The following is a 21,387-nucleotide window of genomic DNA, read 5'->3' as shown; positions in this document are numbered from 1 at the left end:
AAGAAAAGCGTTTAAAAAAAGAAGAATGTGTGTAACTTATTAAATTTAAATTAAAATACATTTTACTGCTGTCATAAACCAGACAAAAATGTTTATATCACAAATAATCATTGCCTTTCGCTTAAATTGAATGTTAAAACTTCCAAGAGGCAGGTGGCTGGCGGGAGCTGGCTTGAATATTTAATTTAATCGAAAAGCAATGTTTATTTCTGTAATACACATTTTTTCTGTTTACGGGCAACTGTAAAATGTATTCTGAGTTAAATAAATTACATACATTCTTCTTTTTGTCAAATAATTTAATTAAAAAATTATTTTTGGACACCCTGTACAAATAATTATATAAATTTTTACATTACTGAATAAAGAATTGAATTGCCTTTCAAATGAGCTATCGCATGTCCCCTATTCTCATTTAAAAAAAACATCGATTACGTCATCGCGCCCAGATGGATGATGTCACTAGTATGACATATATGCCAAAATATCGTAATTTCAAAATAAAAATCGACCTCTTTCGAGATTTTTCTTTAAAGTCGCCTTTTTACGAAATAACGAATTTATTCCTTTCATTTGCATCGTACTGTATAAACAAACATATGAGTGTTCAAAATTTAAAACTTTATTATTTATTTATGACGCATAACGTAAAAAATTAACGTAAAAAGTGAAATTATGTATAGGTTATATCATTAGCTACAATCCGTAAAAGTTTCAAGTTTCTACATTGTAAAAAACAAGAGAATTTAGGCATTTTTCCAATAAAATCGTTTTTTTTTATTTAAACAATTAATAAACATAAACAAAAATTTTTTGTTGTCTATTCGTGTATTGTTCCCGCAAATGCATATGTCTGCAAATTTTCATTCATTTGAATGGAAGAAAAGGTAGTCAAATTAACATCCAAAGATTTGACGCAATCTATTGAACTAAATAAAAGCGTTTAAAAATCATCGATTACGTCATCGCGCCCAGAAGGATGACGTCATTAGTATGACATATATGCCAAAATATCGCAATTTAAAAATAAAATCGACCTCTTTCGGGATTTTTCCTTAACCCTGGATTGTTACACTTATTTTCTAAACTCAATCTGCTACATCGAGGTACAGTGGTACCCCAAATAAAATCGACCTAAAATATTTATATATGTATGTTTTAAGAACTTATGACAAAAACAATCTTAAGATAACATGCTAAGAATTTATTTTGTATACAAAAATATTTTATTATATTATTATTCACAAGTTTATTTTCATATTTTCTACACCCACTACTGCAAATTGGTGTAACTTACAAACAAGGTTGGGGTACAAGTGTACCCCAGGTAGCATTCCAGGGTTCAAGTCGCCTTTTTACGAAATAACGAATTTATTCCTTTCACTTGCATCGTACTGTATAAACAAATATATGAGTAGACTAAGTTTTCACTCTAATGGCACATAACATATCCCACCAGAATGAAAACAATGGGAACCTTCTCTGGTTACACCTCCGAGGCTTCTACAATTTGCAAGCCATACGGATGCTGAGACTAAGGAAGATGAGGGAATTCTACAATTTACAATTCACGTCACATCTGCTCAGCGCGGTAAAGTTCCAACGAGACTGGTTCCCTTCATACTCCACACAGAGTAAATGTAAATCAAAAATGAATAACCATTTTCAATTTCGTTGCAAAACGAAAATACAGCCGAACCATATTCCAGTCCAATCAGAGAGTGCTGCAAGCACCTCTACCGGTTTTGAAACTTATTAGTCTCTCATCAGTAGGCACATATACTGCTCTCCCTGATCCAACCAAAACAAACCCCAGCGTGCAGTCCCGAATTGCAACGAACGAAATGGCATAGATGCCCTAGCGGCAACTGCTAGCAAAAGACTAAGTTTTCACTCTAATGGCACATAACATATCCCACCAGAATAAAAACAATGGGAACCTTCTCTGGTTACACCTCCGAGGCTTCTACAATTTGCAAGCCATACGGATGCTGAGACTAAGGAAGATGAGGGAATTCTACACTGTATTTTCGTTTTGCAACGAAATTGAAAATGGTTATTCATTTTTAAATATATGAGTGTTCAAAATTTAAAACTTTATTGTTTATTTATGACGCATAACGTAAACAATTAACGTAAAAAGTGAAATTATGTATAGGTTATATCATTAGCTACCATCCGTAAAAGTTTCAAGTTTCTACATTGTAAAAAAACAAGAGAATTTAGGCCTTTTTCCATTAAAATCGTTTTTTTTTATTTAAACAATTAATAAACATAAACAAAAATCTTTTGTTGTCTATTCGTGTATTGTCACCGCGAATGCATATGTCTGCAAATTTTCATTCATTTGCATGGAAGAAAAGGTAGTCAAATTAACATCCAAAGATTTGACGCAATCTATTAAACTAAATAAAAGCGTTTAAAAAATTAATATCGCTGATAGTCCACAATGTATTTGTGGACAGTTGGGCAATCTACCACACAAAATTTTGACCTGTTCTCTTATCTCTAGTAAAGTTAATATGTTTTTAAATTGACTGTATTCTTTGACTGATGTCCACCATCCCATTAATTTAAATTATTTATTAACATTAGAAAATAATGAGTTGGTATACCGACTATTGTATAAACATATTTTAGATATTAAGCTTAAATTGTAATTGTAAAATATAGAGTAAGTATTTCTTGTAAATTGTTTTATGTTAAAAGAAAAAGAAAAGAAATATAAAAAAATAATAAAAAAAATAAAAAAAAAACAAAAAAAAAGAAAGAAAAAATAGAAAAAAAAACAAAAAAAGAAAGAAAAAAATATAAAAAAGATATATAAAAAAATAGAAAAAAAAATATATAATAATTAAAAAAATATAAAAAAAATATGTAGCTAAAAATGAATGACGAACTTGGACAGTCTATAGTAAAATAGCTTTCGAATTAAGTAGAAGGCTAAAGAAGAATGTTGCAGTTTTTGCTGTGGAACTCCGAGAACATCATTTAGAAAAAAAAAATAAATAAAAAAAAATATATAAAAAATTATTAAAAAAAATACAAAAATAATTATTTATTAGTAGAATTGTTTATTATATTAGTATTAGTTTTAGGGTAAGATACGAAAAAATGACTAATAAAATAAAAAATAGTAAAATTGGCGAATGGATTTAGTGTCCGCAGTCATATAAACCCAAACAAACAACAACAATACATCTGATCATCCAGGGAAAGATCCAAGGTGGTCCTGGTAAAAGAACATCATGGCAGGAAAATCTAAGGTCTAAGGCAATGGTATGGAAAAACGACTACATCGTTATTCAGAGCTGCTCTCAATAAAGTCACGATAGCGAACATGGTAGCCAACTTAATATCCAACGATCGATAATGGTCATGTAACAAGATTCTTTTGTGTAAGCTGGTCTTGTTTGGTTTTCATGCTGGATTTGTCGAGTGGATAAAAAATTACTTAACGGATAGCAGTCAAAGGGTGAAGATTGGTAGTCATCTCTCCGATGAAATAAAAGTAAGCTCTGGAGTTCCTCAGGGTGGTCATACTTCACCTCTCCTTTTTAACATCTTTGTTAATGATATAATTGACTGTTTTTGTAATAGTAAGTGTCTTAATGTTTGCTGATGATTTAAAATTCTGGAGAGTTATAGAAACGATTAGAGACCAAGATTTGCTACAGGAGGATTTAGACTGCCTGGTGTGTTCAAAATAGACTTAATTTAAATACCAATAAGTGCTCTTTCATAAGTTTTACACATAAGGTTGGGAGGGTTGAAACGAGTTATACTATATGTAACCAACCACTCAATCGCGTTTCTTCCATTAAAGACTTAGGTGTTATTATGGATGAAAAACTTTCTTTTGTAGAACACATTAATACTATTTCTGTAAAGGCATCTAAGCTTCTAGGTTTTGTTATGAGAAATTGTAAGTGTTTTTCTGTGGTAGCAACGAGATTGGTTTATTGCTCAATTGTTAGATCCTTGTTGGAGTACTGTTCGGTAGTTTGGTCCCCTTACTATCAAAACCATATCGATACGGTCAAGAGGATCCAACATAAATTTTTACGTTACTGCGCATTATATATAAATTATATATAAATGTATAATATACGTCTGAATTGCCAATATAAATGAGTCAGATTAAATAAATTATTAGAATTTTTTTACTTAGCAACAACATTTTTGTTTATTTTAGTAGTATTTTGTATTTTGACAACGAAACCCGATTTGGGCTTCGAAACGTTAATATAATCATTTTTTTTTTGGTAAAATTGTGGCTTATTTCCCATTAAAATAGTTGATTATAAAAATGCCACAAGGAAATAGCTTCAGAACAATATGGAAAAGTAGAAATTGAAACTCTTTTTAAAGTAAAATGGTGGCCTATTCCCAATAAGAATAGTAAATGAAGATTAATTTGAAGAAAAAGTGAATGATCATCATAAATCGGTAGTTGCAGACATTCAACTGAAAATATTGCAATTGAGAGAAATATTATAACTACAGATACTTGGGAGCATGATATTATATCTGTCAATAGAAGATAGAACTTGAAGAAAAAGACCATTCGAAGACATCCAAGATGCGAATGTTAGTTCTTTCTCGCTGGCGATTACTAACTATATTATAGGCATAGAAAAACTAATGAAAATGATCTCAGACATCAGTTATTGAAATCAATTGGTTCTTAAGAAAAGGACATAATAGAACCTTTCAATAGTAGGAACACTAGAATGAGCTATAAAGAAAAATAGTCATTACCAACTCATCGGATAAACAACAAAAATTTACCTATTTTCTATTGGTAACGGTATTGACAGCATTCCAGGTTTCATTCCAATTCCTGCCAACTTTGACACTGTTGCTGATTCATGTCCAGAAGCTATGATGCAATGCGCAAATTCTATAGTTCTAGTTTCCTTTTCTCCTGGAAGTTGTACCTGAAAAATACAGATGGAAGAGTCACATAGTAAAAAGAGGAAAACCATGGAAAATATTAGGGGATAGGGCTGTAAAGGATTATCAACATCCAAAAATAAGAGCAAGACATATTCTTTTAATTTTTAAATGTCCTAGAAAAACAAACACCACGTTTGTTTTCAATTAAGTAGGTGACACAGATTTCTCAACACAAGTACACTAATCAGCAATAACGCTTTGTCAGCCAGTCAATATTATTGTAATTCACGGCCACGCTGTATCAGCATTCAAAACAACAGCACCTTACACTTTACTTATACATCCAGCAAAAGAAACGTGATTCATTCTAATTCGATCTGTTATCAATTATCATTCGTAAAGCAAATACATCATAAGATGGTTATACCGTAAGCACACCAACTCGTTACTAATACATATATTTAGTAGTATTCAATAAATAAGTATGAACAAGTAGTGTTTTATCAAACCAACCCTCACCTCCAGTTAATCAACACCCCGTATTTAACGAGTTCTATTATATGGTGACCCTGCCAAGATGGTTAAACCAACTATGTACAGAACTAAATGGGTAGTTGAGCACCCTATTATGAGTTTGGGTATTTATGGATTTTATTTATTTATAGCCCATTGACAAAAATATACAATTAAGCAACATTTATAAACATTACAAACAAATACTAAATAAAATACAAAATCATAAAATAAATATGTATATAGAATTACAATTAAATTTAACGCTTCAGAGATTGTTTAAAGGCACTTAAGGACAAGTTAAAAAAATCTGTCTCATGAGGCAACCGATTAACATGAACAAGAAGCCTGACCAGACCTATATTCACAGAATAATTAGTTCGACGAAAAGGAATATGAAATAGTGTATTCTCACGAAGGACATGGGGGGAATGTGGAAACAAACCAATTGAAGCAGTTCAGGTGAATGTATCGTTCCGTTAACCAATTTAAACATGAAGATGAGATCGAAATTAATACGTCTAGTTGACAGAGGATCAAGTTCTAAGTATCTCATCATATCAGAATATGAATAAGGTCTGTGTAGTTTAAAGGCACAGTGCATAAAGAACCGTCTTTGCACTCTCTCCAACTTTTGAACAGAGGATTGGACAAAGGGAGACCAGATTATAGTGGAATATACAGAGAACAGTATAAAATTCTCAGCGAAGAAATGTTATGAAAATCCTTTGTATGCCTCTTAATAAACCCTAGCTGCCTAAGAGCCTTATTACAAATAAAATCAATATGCACATTAAAGGATAAGTCTCTCTGAAAAATGACACCAAGATCCTTGCTCTCTCAATCAAAAAACCATCCAAATTGTAATCAAAATCTACCATTTCCATTGATCGATGAAACTGGATAACCTGACACTTGTCACGATTAATGCTTAATCTGTTATTATCACACCAATTCGCAAATAAGTCGAGAGATTTCTGTAGCCTAGCACAATCAGAGTAATCCCGAACAGAACAAAACAATTTTATGTCATCGGCATTGCCAACACTTCGCAGTCAGTCAATGATATTTAATTGGCTGTGAGTTTCGACGGTAGCGCTATCTCGCGGTTTGAAACTTATACTTTTCTGATAAAATTTATGTATGTGAAATATACAAAACGAGAAAAATAGATACTTATCTAGAAAGACACAAATTATGAACTGAAATATTATTGTAACCTGATTACTAAACTATAAAAGAATAAGTTTATATGAATTATTTAACATTTTAAAGGTTACCTCTGTTTATCTTTGTGTGCTTACTGCTTTGCTTATTAAAATTTGTAATTTGTATGAATTGTAATTTGTTTGAATTCTATCAAAATGGATATTAAACATTATACTGGATTCAGTCTTATTTCCCATGATATCTAATTTCAATCAGCAACACCAAAAAGGAAAGGATTTAGTTGATACAGGACATGTACGCAATGTTTCCGAATATAATAACTGCATCCAGTACTGTTATATTCAATATTTTTACATGAATCAATACAACAGCTGCAATATCTTGTTTTCTTTTTTGAAAAATCCATATTACCCGCCATTTCAGTTTGTGAAGTTTATCAAATGCACAAAACAAAACTGCCAACTGCCACTAACACAGCGTTGCCACATTTTATTTAGAAAATCTACTTAAGTTTAGCTTACTAAAATCTACTTATCAAAAACTAAAATATACTATAAAACTTTATTAATATATTTGTATATAATTTATGATTTTTTATAATAAAAATAACAGCTGACTAACTAGAAATTATTTTTTATTTAGCTAATGCCTCGACAACTAATGGGCATTGGCATGGTGATGGTACAGTGGATTTTACCAATTAGGTAGCTAGTGTTAAGTCGACTTTACATTACATGATTTATCATGTGATTTGTTATATGATTTGGTCATGGAGTAAAATTTACATGTTTACACTGTGTGATTTGTCATATGATTTTGCCATAAGCATTGTGTTTTATCATAAGCATTGTCATGCGGCTCGTCATGTAGTGTAGATAAATCATGTAGTGTAAAGTCGACTTTATGTGTAGTGTGTGTGTTGAGTAAGTGTCTTGTTACTTTGCAAAGTCGATGTCATTGTCTTTGCAGAGACGCTAATTGTATCCGAACGTCTGCGGTCCCTCCGGTGGGTACCAATCCCACAAGGATAGAAACTATTTTCATTTATTAATTTATAATAAACGAAAAATTCTCTACCCAGGTGAGATTCAAACTCACGACCATTCGGACCTTTCGATCCAAAGGTAGGCGCTCTTACCACTGAGCCACAGAGGGAGTTTAACTAGAAATTAATATGACTGTTTGTAAACAAAAACCAAACTTTTTTATATTTTAACTGGGGAACAAAATGACCAACTATAATTAATTTTTATCAGTTTCATATTTAATATTTGTATATAATATTTTGTCATCCACTGATTTTAACATCTGCATATCTGGATCACATTCTTCAAACAATTATTTCGCATTTTACATTAGAAACACGCAAACACAACATTTGTTGTTTTGCAAAGTTACATATATTATAATTAGGCCCGGTCTTTTCACCTCCGAATAAATATTTATTAGGAAGTTTATCCGGCAGATTACATGTAAATCTGTCAAATAAACCTCCGAATAACTTTTATTCGGAGGTGAAAAGACCGGGCCTTAGATATTTTAGTTTTCCATCGTTAGCTTCTAACAGGCTCACCGACCACCGAATACCAGAACTCTTCAATAACACCTGAAATAGGTACTGATTGCACTGCTACTTGAAATCTGCAAGTTTGTTACACCAGAATCCAGTTTCATTTCTGTTTAATATTCATCATCTACGTCCTGGGGCTAGATTACGTGCACTGTAGATATCTACACTTCGCTTTCTATCGATGTCAATTGTCGTGAAAATATTTGAATTTTTAGCTTTAATTGAATTATTTTCTAGTTTTGCTACTTGATGCTGAAGTGACACTTGTAAAACAAGAAAATATTTGAATTAAAACTAAAAATTCAAATATACTGACATTGATAGAAAGCGGTCGGCGGTGTTAGCGATTGTACACAGAATCCCACCCCTGAATCTTATTTTCGGTAATGACATTGGGAAATTGTAACAAAACGTCTAAAAATTAATTTAGAAATGGGGTAAATACTATTAAAAAGCAAATTTTATTTTAGTCATAAGAAAATGTTGAAATATACCAAAAATCTACTAAAAAATATTGCCTACTAGAATTTTTTAAAAAATATCAAATATCTACCAAAAAAGTAAAAATCTACTAAATGTGGCAACGCTGCACTAACAGCTGTGGCGAAAACCGTCAAATCCCCTCTACTCTACCCATGGCGCGCCATTTAAATTTATCAGATAAATGCACAAAACTGCCACTAACAGCGCTGGCGAAAGCTGTCAAATCCCCTCTACCCATCGGCTCATGGCCAATAGCATCGTCAATAAAAACTGCAAACAATAAAGGTCCCAAGTTGGACCCCTGAGGCACTCCTGAGAGTGGAAAATAATCATTAGAAGTGAAACCATTCAGTTTGACACATAAAGATCTCTCCCGCAAGTAAGTTTTCAACCAGCAAAGAAGTTTACCACTCACACCAAAACATTCCAATTTATGCAATAAAAGGCAATGATCTACCTTATCGAACGCTTTGGACACATCAGTATAAATGGAATCCACCTTTAAACCGTCCACGAAAGCATTTACAATATGATCTGTGTAAAGAAAAAGGTTGGTCGAAATAGAACGGCCAGACAGCAAACCATGTTGATCAGTATGGAGTTGATTTTTCAAATTATCCGCCAAGAAATCAGTTACCAGGGCTTCAAAAATCTTAGGAATGGCAGAAAGAATTGTTATGGAACGATAATTACAAACAAATATGACTTATCACCAGATTTGTGTATGGGATTCACATAGGCTTTCTTAAACTGTGATGGAAAATGACCCTCTGCCAGGGATCTGTTAAAAATAAGCATCATGGTCTACACAAAGAAAATGAACAATAGGGAACTTGCACATTTTTTATTACATAATAATGTTCAGTTTTGTATAAAAATGAGATTTCCAAAATTTCACGCATAACTTAGAAGTACAAATTTAAAGTCTTCTTTATCTTAAAATAGTTCAAACGACCCGTGACGTCACAGAATTTGACTATGTGGTTCAGTTTATGGTTATATTTACGTATATTCTTCTTCTTCTTCTTTAGTTTATTGGCCTCCACCTACTTGGGTATTTAGCCAGATCGTCGTCGGGGAATAAAGGAAAAATATTTATATTCTAATGACATTTATCGTATGTCACTGTAATAAAATATACCAGTTTGTTGAGATTGCAGTTTGATACAGTTTTTGAAGGAAAGGAAAGAAGGTTTACTATTGAAAATAAAACCATTTTGTAAAAGTACAAATTTTCTATGAATAGTTCAAACGATCAAAAACATTTGTAACGTCACATAACTGTATTTTCTACTGACGTTTATAATGTCTAATCCAAAATTATATATATATATATATATATATATATATATATATACAATTGGTGTAGAATGTAAACATACAACCCAGTGACGTCACGACGCGTTTTGGGGTGGCTGGTATAAGTTGAATTTTTAGTCGTCTTTAGGGGCCAAACGAAAGACAAACAAAACTTTTTTATTTTTGATATAGATTCTAAATTATGTTCTGTTGTGATTTATACCATTTTTTTCGAATTTAAAATTTTATGCAAGTTCCCTATTCCTTAAAATTATTTTTGATAGATACTAGTGAATGAACTGAGAAAATAATTGATATACAGTGCTAGTCAAAAGTCCGTACCCCCCCTCTTATCTTTTGAACGGTTATACCTATAATAGTGAAATTTGGAGGGAGGAAATAAACGGACATAAGCTTCTTAACTAATTATGACAGGTGACGTAATAGTGACAGATGACGTTACAGAGCCACTCTGACCGATAATTTTAAATGGGACCTTATGGCAAGTGATACCTCGTTTGAAAGGTATTCAAAATACCTATTCAGTCATATTAATTTTTTTGAGTTTCAGTTGATTTTAATTTTGGTGAATAAATTAAATAAATATAATATTGTAGTTTCGCATTTAATTGATATAAATTCAAATGTCCGCCTATGGTTTTTTTGTCAAAAAAGTTGACGCCTTTCAATTCTCTAATAGTTTTTACGTCAACGTCAAACTGTTTGACAAGTAATCATAAGCGGAATTTTGAATTTTTATTAATTAAATGCGAAACTACAATTTTATATTTATTTCATTTATTCGTCAAAATTAGCTTAAACCCAAACAAAATTAGTATGACTGAATAGGTATTTTCAATACCTTTCAAACGAGGTATCACTTGCCATAAGGTCCCATTTAAAATTATCGGTCACAGTGGCTCTGTAACGTCATCTGTCACTATTACGTCACCTGTCATGACTAGTTAAGAAGCTTACATCCGTTTATTTCCTCCCTCCAAATTTCACTATCATTGTTATAACCGTTCAAAAGATAAAAGGGGGGGTACGGACTTTTGACTAGCACTGTATAAGCAATTTATCATTTACATGTTAACTCAACTAACCAATTTCCAAAGTTAAATATCAAAGAAAAATGTTCCTTACCACAATTTCATTTGTACTCTGGTAATTTCCTACATCCACTCCTTCAATTACTATATCTGTTCTATCTTCAAATAAAAAGTCAACTACCTCAGCAGTAATATACTGCGCTCCCAAGTCCATAGACTTTTTTCTTAAAGCTGTTAACATGTCCCAGGCATTAAACCAGCCTTCTCGTTCTAGTCCTATACTGCCGGCAGCTACATTAGTAACGTCTAAATACGGAAATCTAGAATTTAAATGGTAATAAGTTTATTTTTCATTGGAGTATCTACTCATCTACTCTTCCAAGGTTTGTATAAAGATATATGTAAAGAAGAAATAATGTACAAATAACCATGCAGGTATATTTAAACATACCTATACTAAGGTAGTTTGATAAGTTTTAGGCCTCATTCAGAGATAGCAGCACTGTATTAACAGATGCTATGTAAAATTGTAAGTCTTTTCAGGTAACTGGGACTGTAGTCAGACGTTTTAAGGGGATGGGTACGTATTTTCGGCTGCAATGTTATTTAAATGGGGATTCATTTTTTTCGAATCCTGAGAAAACTATTAAGTATTTTTGAAAAATTTAAACGCAGAATCAAAGATTATGTTATTAGCGAGGGTCGAAAGTCCTTGAGAACTTCTATAATGATTATTTTAATAAGTTATAGGGGTGAAAAACTAAGAGAAAATTTAGTGTGATTTTTAATTTCAAATATCTCATTCAAAATAAACTTTTTATTTATTCTAAGGGATTTTCAGCCCTCGGTAATAATTTTTTAGTCTTTCATTCTGCGTTTAAATTTTTCAAGAATATTTATTAGTTTTTCCAGGATTTGAAAAAAATGAAAACAATGTCCGTGGTATTATTTTCCAAATCAATCTTTGTCTTACAACGCACTCAGTCGAATAGAATATTGTCAGCATATTGTCAGTCAGACAGTGACAATCAGTGACAATTTTAAATATTTGACATGGCATCAGGAATATTTTTAGTTGTTGATTAAATAATGTTGATATAGTGTATTTGATAAATAATTGATTTAAGATGTGAACTTAATAAAAAGTTATTTATTGTGTACTATTTGTGGAAGATCTAAGCAGAGAATACATCAGGATAATATATTCTGTGATCCAAGTATTTTGTTGTTAAAGATGTTCAAAATTGTAAGCGTTCCATAGTAACAATATATTATTAAGAAATCACTTTAACACTTTTCCTCTTTTCTCGATTGAGTATTAATTTTTGTTGTACATATAAATTATTACAATCACTGAATACATAGTTAGTGAAAAAATTATCACATTTATTAACTGAATTAATAATTTGCAATTATACAAATAACAGTTATCCAAATACATTTAAAAGCCCATCCCTTTAAAGTTAATCATGACATTGTCAAGTAGAATGACGTTCTAGTAATGTTTACATATTCATACCAGTGTGAATTTTACTACTTTGCGAATTATGTACTGATGGCCTTAACATTTTAAGGTTTAACACTGATAGAAATTCAATTAGGGCTTGTAAATATGTCTCTTGGAAATATAATTTATTTATTTGTTTATTTATTTATTTATTTACGGGAAACCCCCATTAACAGTACAAAAACATAAGTTAAATATTTAAGACAGGTTAGATCTTATAACTAGGTATATCCAAGTTAAAAAAATTCAAAGTAATTATAATTGTATCAGACTTAATGAATCTAGATCATTGAGATAACTAGTACATAGGCTATTATAAAAATAATAATTTTAAACTATTAAAACAAAAACATTTAAAACAAACCTAATACTATGTAACACAAGATAGGTACCCCTTTAGTTGGTTCAAACTGTATTTAAATGTCGATCTGCAGATTATTGGCCAAAGACATGCATCTGTCAAGAGGATTATTCACACCATAAGTTGTTCTATGAAAGGGAATTCGAAAAGTTGGTTGTTGCCTTAAATCACGACGTGGTATGTGGAAAGTAACATATTCTAAGATATTAGGACAATCTAACAGACCATTAACCAACTTAAATAAGAATATTAGTGAAAATATATCTCTACGGATGCTTAGTGGAGTCAATGAAATGTGCTGCTCAATCTCCATGTAATTATGATTAGCTATAGTAATTCCACATTTAAAAGCACACACTCTTAAGAATCTACGTTGTACTCTTTCCAAATAAATCATGTGATTTTGAAAATAAGGAGACCAAATTATTGAACAGTATTCCAAAATTGATCTGACCAAACAACAATAAACAACCCTGACAGTATGAACTGAAAAGTATTGGCAATTTCTTAGCACAAAACCAAGCATTTTACTACTCTTTACAGCTATTGAATTAATATGATTTATAAAAGTTAATTTCTCATCAAATATGATTCCCAAGTCTTTGATAGTAGTAACATATTTAAGTGGTTGATTCAATGACATATGAAGACTGGTATTTGATTATTTTACGTGTAAAACTAATAAAACAACATTTTTTAACATTGAGATCCAGCTTATTAACCCGACACCAACAGTGTAATTGGTCTAAATCATTCTGTAAAAGCAACTGATCGTCTGGGCCCTCAACAATCCTCCAAAGTTTTAAATCATCTGCAAACATTAAACAGTGACTACGTTTAAAACAATTAACGATATCATTAACAAAAACATTGAACAGTAAAGGAGAACGGTGTCCCCCTTGAGGAACACCAGAAGTAGGGAATATAGTTTCAGAGAGGTCGCCACCAATTTTAACATACTGAACCCGGCCAATTAGTGAACTTTGAAACCACAAGACAATTTGTTGATGGAACCCGAACTTTTGCAACTTTTGCAAAAGGATCCGATGGTGCACCCGATCAAATGCTTTCGAGAAATCTGTGTAAATGGAATCTATCTGCTTAAACTGTTCCATGTTTTGCAAAATGTCAGTTTGATAATGGAGTAGATTTGTTAAAATTGATATATTTTGGCAAAAACCATGTTGTTGATCGGATATTAAACCTTTGCATAGCCAACTCAACTGCTTGCTGACTAGGGAATCAAACAGTTTCGGTATTGAAGACTGTATACAAACACTACGATAGTTTTCTACTTGATTTTTTTGACCATTTTTAAAAACAGGGACAACATAACTCACCTTCCAAGCATCGGGAAATACAGATGTTTGTAAAGATTTATTAAAAAGTATATATAGAGGTAAGACTATTGTGCAAACACATTTTTTCAGCAAGTAATCTGGTACTCCATCGGGTCCTTTTGAAAGCTTCTTTGGGAGCCTACTTATAGCATCAAATATCTCATTAATTATAATCTCGCAACAGTTAATATCCCTGCTAGCAACATCATCCACAACTGTGTCAAATGAAAAAGTTGAATCATGATTATTAACATACACCGTCTGAAAAAACTCCATAAATAAATTGGCTATATCTTGACCATTAGAAGCAGTCCTATTTCCATAAGACAGAGAATTTTTAAGACTGTAATTTGATCTTTTATCGTTAATAAACTGCCAAAACGATTTTGGATTATCCCTCAGTTTCAAATCAAAACACCCAATATAGTTAGAAACACAAACTTCTGACAGACGCTTGCATTCAGCACGCAAATCTGAGAATTTTTTATACCTAGTTACAATAAGTACGATTATTTACATATATAGAATGTGCCTTTTTTTCTGAAGGGTTAATTTTCTCAAATCAACTGTAAACCATTTTGGAAATGATGATGTTCTATACTTTTTCAATGGAACAAAGTAAGCTATACCTATAGCAAGTATTTCATAAAAAGTATTAGTAGATACATTTACATAATTTGTGTTAAGAATTATTTGCCAGTCAAAAGAAGCCAAGAAACTATTAAGTTCTCTATAGTTAGCATTTCTAAAATCATAATATTTATTATAAGCCAGATTACCGCACTTAGAAGAGCTAATAGGTAAAGAACACTCATATCCAATATGATGAAGACTACTGTCAAAAAGTTTATCTGAAGCCCTCGTAATTACTATATCTCTATTATTACTAAAAGCTAAATCTAAGAAAACATTCCTATCATTAGGTACAGTATTAATCTGAAATAGTCTAAGATATCCAAATGTTTGTGCCACATTTAACGCAGAATCACCCATTGGACACTGGACCACAACTCCAAATTCGTCGTTTGACCATAAGACATTAGGCAAATTATAATCACCGAAAAGATACAAGTTTTCTGACGCACTTTGCTGACATATGTATTCAACTGTCTCACAATGCCTTGTATATAATTCTTGAGGAGATTGTGGAGGGATATATACTCCTCCAATCACAAATTTATTTTTATTGTGGTGGCATTGGATAAATAATTGCTCAACTCGGTCTTCAGTAATAGAGATACAATGAGATTGTATTTTGTTGCTGACAAAAACTAGAACACCACCACCACTTTTCTTGGCACTGGTCCTCATAGATCTATCACATCTATAGACACTAAAACCGTTACATTTAATCTCACTGTTAGTTATGTTTTCGTTCAGGTTACTTTCAATAAAAATGATTATGTCATAGGAACAGCAGGAAACACTTTTTATTACATCAAAAATTTTGGTTCGAAGGCCACCAACATTTTGATAATATACTGTTAATGGGCACGAGACAGGGTTGCAAAAAAATAATGTTTTTTTTTAATTTTAAACAAAACAAACGTTTTTTTTTGTTTTAAACGTTTTTTTTGTTTTAAACATGTTTTTTTAAACGTTATTTTTGCTTTAAAAATGCTTTTTTAATTTTATATTTTAAACAAATAAAACTTACAAGAAAACATTGTTTAAATCATATTTTCCTAAACATAATATTAATTGAAAGTGTTTGATCTATTATTATTATTCTACTCAATAATAGATAAGAAAACCAATTGCAAAATTAGGAGCTATTGCCTGGGGAACCCCAGACTATTTACTATTTATAAATCCGCATTACAAGTTGTCTATTGCAATAACGTCCATTGTCAGTTATTTTGTGCTGTTTCTGGTGGTGCTTAGTGTTTTTTTTAACATGCAAATGATTTGGTGACCCCAGCTCATTTTTTGGCAAATTTGCTCGATCATCGCTTTATTGAAAATAAACTTATCAACCATCCATTATAAATTATCATCCAGAAGCATTTTAGATTATTATTATTACCAGGCAAAGTGTGTACCCTTTACTCCATATGTTTTCTAAACACCTATATTGAGAATGTAAAACGATTGGCATGGTGGCGTTCTAAGAAAAAAATAAATGGGTATACTACAGCATTGAAACTTGCTCAACAGCTTCAGACAGCTGTTGCATCGTCAGCCAACATAGAAAGACTCTTCTCATCATAAGGTTTACCATTCCAAACTACGTAATCGGCTAGGCAATGTCAAAGCTGCTAAGTTGGTTTCAATTTTTAAAGAGCTTAATTCCATCAGTGATGACGTGACTGATTTAAATTACAAGATTACTATGAGTCTGAAACAGTTTTGAGAGATTGATTAACTCTTTTGCAAAATATTTTCAGATTTCCAATTTTTTTTGTGTTCAGATTATTAATAAATAAATATGTAATATATATGTTAAAAAGTTTATATAATGTATTTGAGAATTTTTTTGATGTTATATTAATAAAGAAAATGAAAAAAAAAACTTGTTTAAGTGTTTTAAACAAAAACTGTTTTAAACATAAGCAAACTTTTAAAACATGTTTAAAACAGTTGATTAAAACAAAATGTTTAAAACAAAACAACCCTGGCACGAGACTAGTTTTTTGTTTGGTTTCTATTATTTTAGGGACACCATTGAGATATTTTATACTTAAATTAACTTCACCAGCAGCCTTTCTTTCTTCAAGTTCTCGTTTGGCCACCTTATATGCCTCAAGTTCCATCTTTGTCTGGTCTCTGGAAACGCTGAAACTGGATTCTCTAAGCTTACTAATAATATAATATGGGTATATAAGGAACTACCTTTATCTCAGTATGTCTGCCTACAGCGTCTCCAATGAATAGGCCATATATTTAGGATGGAAGAAGACGCTTCTAAAAAACTGTTACTTAAATATGATGGGAGTATGATGTGGATGAGGATGCAAGAAATCTCTTTGGCAGTTGATCATGATCATGGAGGAGAATGGCTACAGACTGAGGTTTGCTGAGGTAGGCCACAACTCGAATTGGGCTATAGAGCCATAGGACGGATGGAACTATATATGGTGACTATTTCACTCTTTGTCTTCATTTTCCACCCTGAATTGAAGTAATAAGTACCGAATTTAAATGTTACTGTGAAAGTCTTTAAGATGATCCATTCAAAAGACATCCAAAAACAAGTTTTGGGAGATCAAATATAAAGGTGAGCAAAAGGGCTAAAATTCTCTCATCATTGTCAGTGACTCTATAGCCATCTGGTGCAGCATATACCAATTAAACACTGAAAAAAATTATTTTCTAACTTTCATAAAATTTACCAACCAATGATAAACTAAATTCACTTTTATAAACTAACTTATGTGTGTTAAATTGTATTTACCTTCTCTTTAACTCTTGTGGAGTTAACAACATATTAATAGCTCCAAATTCTTGTTGTAATTTTATATTGTCTTCAAGCTGTGATGCCCCATTTTCACTTGCCAGCACCAGATAACCACTGGGTTCAAAATTTATGTTAACACTTTCATCCAGATGGGTCTTGATATTCCTCAGAAATTCTGCACCATATGATGCCAATTGAATATTTTCAGACAATGAGAATTGTTGTGTTAATGCTCCCATAGATATTGCTGTTGTACACTTCTTAAACTATAATAAAGAAATAAATAATAATTTTGTTGTAAAACAAAACAAGAGCTGTCTTATATTTTAGTTCATTCGGAGAGTGCCATAAGCACCTTAACCGGTTTCGAACCTTGTTAGGTTCTCTTCAGAAAGTGCATATATGACTCTCTCTGAACAAACTGAAAAAAAGCAGGCCAGTAGTATCTACTCACAAAGAAACAAGATATACAGATGCTGTGGCGACATCTGCTTAAAACAAGGAGTAAAACTAACAGAAATAATAAGTCAGTCGTGTGGTATGACAACCTAGGGAGTTACATATTTTTCATACTAAATTTGGTGGCAAGAGAGATACTGTGTATACAAAGAGGTCGCTATTTACTCATCTGGTAAAAATATGCATGTGCATCCTTTTTTAAATGATAAGTAGGGACTTTTTGAAAAAGATGGCAGTTATTAATAACTCATTTTCAGAGAATTGTGGAGTTACGCAGTTTACAGATTAGGATGACGAAATGTAATATATGAGATAGTGAAAGAATGTAAGAAAACCTTTAAAAAATACTGTATAGGATGGAATAGAATGCCAATGATAAATGCAGATATATGTGTACTTGCAGATGACATATTATTATTGGCCAAAACAGCAAGAAAACTAAAGCATAATTTAGAAAAATGGAACTCAGAAGCAAAAAAATACAACCTAAATGTAAATAAAGAGAAGACACAGATAATGAAAATAACAAGAAAAAAGACAAGGATGACCTAATCGAAGTGGAGATAGATCAACAGAAAATAAAGCAAACAAACATATACAAATACCTGGGAACAGTAATAAATAATAGGGGAAGCATCGAGGACGATCTCAATAAGAGACTAGAGTATAGGAAAACTATTCCAGGCTCTAAATAGAGGATTCCTCAACAAAAAAGGAATATCAAGGAAAACGAAGATGACAATATATCAAACAATATAGGCCAATATATTGATATATGGAGCAGAAAACTGTATCTTAAACAGAAGACACAGAGTAGGATATAAGCGGTAGAAATAAAACAACTCAGAAAAACACTAGGGGGTGAGAAGGACAGACACTCAGAAATAAGAAACAGACTTAAAAATCAAACCGTTACTTAACACAATAAAGGAGAAAAAAATTAGCATGGTTCAGTCATTTAACAGAAATGGACAGTAACAAGTCAAGGCAAGTGAAAAGAGTGTGGGAAGGCTAAACCAATGATACACAGAAGAGGCAGACCAATAAAAGAGTGGAACAGCGACATAGCAGATATATTACAAAATAAGGGCAAATCTTGACAGGAAGCAACACACATGACAAATAACAGCAAATAATGCAGAAAATTCATCAAAAGCTAGATGCACCTCCCTCGACACCTAAGGGTAGAAGAGGAATGATTATGTATGTATGTAAATATCTACTATTTTATGACTTACTGTGGGATCTTTATCAAGAACTAAAACTCGCAGTCCATCGTAATTTGATTTTAACTTTAAATAGTAGGCAATAGCACTGCCTACAGCTCCTCCTCCAACAATTACAATATCTGCATGTCTTGGAAAGTGCCTTCTTAAGAGCCATTGTTGTTCTTCTTCTGTAGGCTCTTTATGTTGTTTAAACTTTTTAAAGTCATCACCTAATATTCTAATAGTCCTCCAGAAGGGATTTTCATGTTGTCTTTTGTTTAACTGAATACTCCTGTGTAAATATCTTTTATTTTGAAATACTTTGTTACAAATGGTGCACAAACTTCTTGAATTCATATTTGTTTTTGTTATAAGCGCATTTTATTTATTACTATTTATTTATAAATTCTAAATCCTACTTTACTTTTAAGTTTTAATTTTTAAAAGTAAATTATAGGTTATGTTAACTTCTTCTTTCATTCATTTGTTTGATCTTACCTACTAGCAAGCAGGGCTATTTGGCTAGGATCTGTGTGTTTGAACTATTTTTTTAAGAGCCGTACGTGTACATCTGGACATTGTTGGCATAGCCACCTTTACTTAACAAGCCATGAAGTTGAAACTTGGCAACATCTATTGGTAGACCGATTAATTCTGACAGTTCTCATTTGTTTTTAAATAATTTTCATTGTATTTACAGAGAAACTGAAATATTTTACAATACTTCGTGCTCCAAATTATAAAGAACATTAAAAGGTATGTTATTAAGATGATTTTAGTTCAATATAATATATTTTTATATAAACTTGCGTGCATATAGAAATCCGTCCACTTAAAAATTTTGTCATTTTTAATGTCTTATATTTCCTAAATTTGTTGACAGATTTAAGTGATTTTTTTAATATGCTATAGCCTAAGGGCCGGTTGTTCGAACGCTAATCAAAAATGATCATTATCAAATATTTAATTACTGTCATGAAACTGTCAATGTCAACTTTGTTTGGGTTGCTGAAAACATAATTGATTACAATTATGAGATTTATTAATCAATTATGTTAATAATTGTTATGTTAATTGATTAACTAATCTCATAATTGTAATCAATTATGTTTTCAGCAACCCAAACAAAGTTGACATTGACAGTTGGTGACAGTAATTAAATATTTGATAATGATCATTGCTGATTAGCGTTCGAACAACCGGCCCTTAAGGCTGTATGACACTATGCATTTTCTTGTATCATTTCTAATATCGTTTCTGATATCGTTTCTTGTATACATTTTCTTGTATCATTTCTTGTACGTACATTTGTGCCCTGTATGACACTATATATGCAAGTTCTTGTATCGAAAATTGTATGAAATTCGGCACGTGATTGATCGAAATTTTGTTTGTCACCCTGTGTCACGTTATGGTAGTACTGCATCTACAGACACAGCTGATTATAAATATTTTATAAAATTTATAAACTTTTATATAATTAACATTTTAATGTTAACCAGAATTTTACGTTGACTGAGGTTGATTATTTGTGTTTTTATTTTGTTTTGATATTTGTGCTAAAATATTTGCATTAGAGTTATCTTCAGTTTGATCCAAATTAGGAACTATTGTATTTTCGTCTATTAAAAAATTATGCACCATGAAACCTAAATTTATAGTTTGAACTTTACTAGGAGCTAAATATATGGTTATAAGTAGAACTGTAGTCGTTACCAAACGGTATATTAAGTATCAATAAAAGATTTATAAATAATACCTACAAAAACACAAATAAATTCATCAATACATTATCCCATTTTCATTTCAGCCGCCATTATGAGTAAGTAATTTTGACATTTTAGATGTTTTACCAGCAGGTTTTACGTTTTTGCTCTTTGCGCAGAAATTGGCGCAGTTCTTGTACAATAATCTGTGCCTGACACAAATTCTTGTATCGTTTCTGATATCGCTTCTTGTATCGTTTCTGATATCGTTTCTTGTATCTGTGTATGACACTATATGCATTTTTTTGACATATCAGAAACGATATTAGAAATGATACAAGAAAATGTATAGTGTCATACAGCCTTTAGTCTTTAACAATACCGCTGTAATAATATTGTTGCTGACCAGTTAAATTTTTATGG

At 31.5% G+C, this 21,387-nt stretch overlaps 1 protein-coding gene across 1 annotated transcript in view; it reads right to left on the bottom strand.

Moving 5' to 3' along the window:
- Positions 1-19,737, bottom strand: part of LOC114327936 (FAD-dependent oxidoreductase domain-containing protein 1) — a 35,336-nt gene extending 15,599 nt beyond the window's left edge. The window contains exons 1-4 of the mRNA XM_028276656.2: positions 19,289-19,737; positions 17,589-17,857; positions 11,081-11,306; positions 4,792-4,940 (exon numbers count right to left, since the gene is read on the bottom strand). Coding sequence (XP_028132457.1) covers positions 4,792-4,940; positions 11,081-11,306; positions 17,589-17,857; positions 19,289-19,615 — 971 coding nt within the window. The 5' untranslated portion in view covers positions 19,616-19,737. The remainder of the gene's footprint in view (positions 1-4,791; positions 4,941-11,080; positions 11,307-17,588; positions 17,858-19,288) is intronic.
- Positions 19,738-21,387: the final 1,650 nt, after the last annotated feature.

The sequence above is a fragment of the Diabrotica virgifera genome, chromosome 7 (assembly GCF_917563875.1).
Source record: "Diabrotica virgifera virgifera chromosome 7, PGI_DIABVI_V3a".
NCBI lineage: Eukaryota > Metazoa > Arthropoda > Insecta > Coleoptera > Chrysomelidae > Diabrotica > Diabrotica virgifera.
The sequence above is the reverse complement of the archived record's forward strand: the minus strand, read 5'-3'. Positions and strand labels throughout refer to the sequence as shown.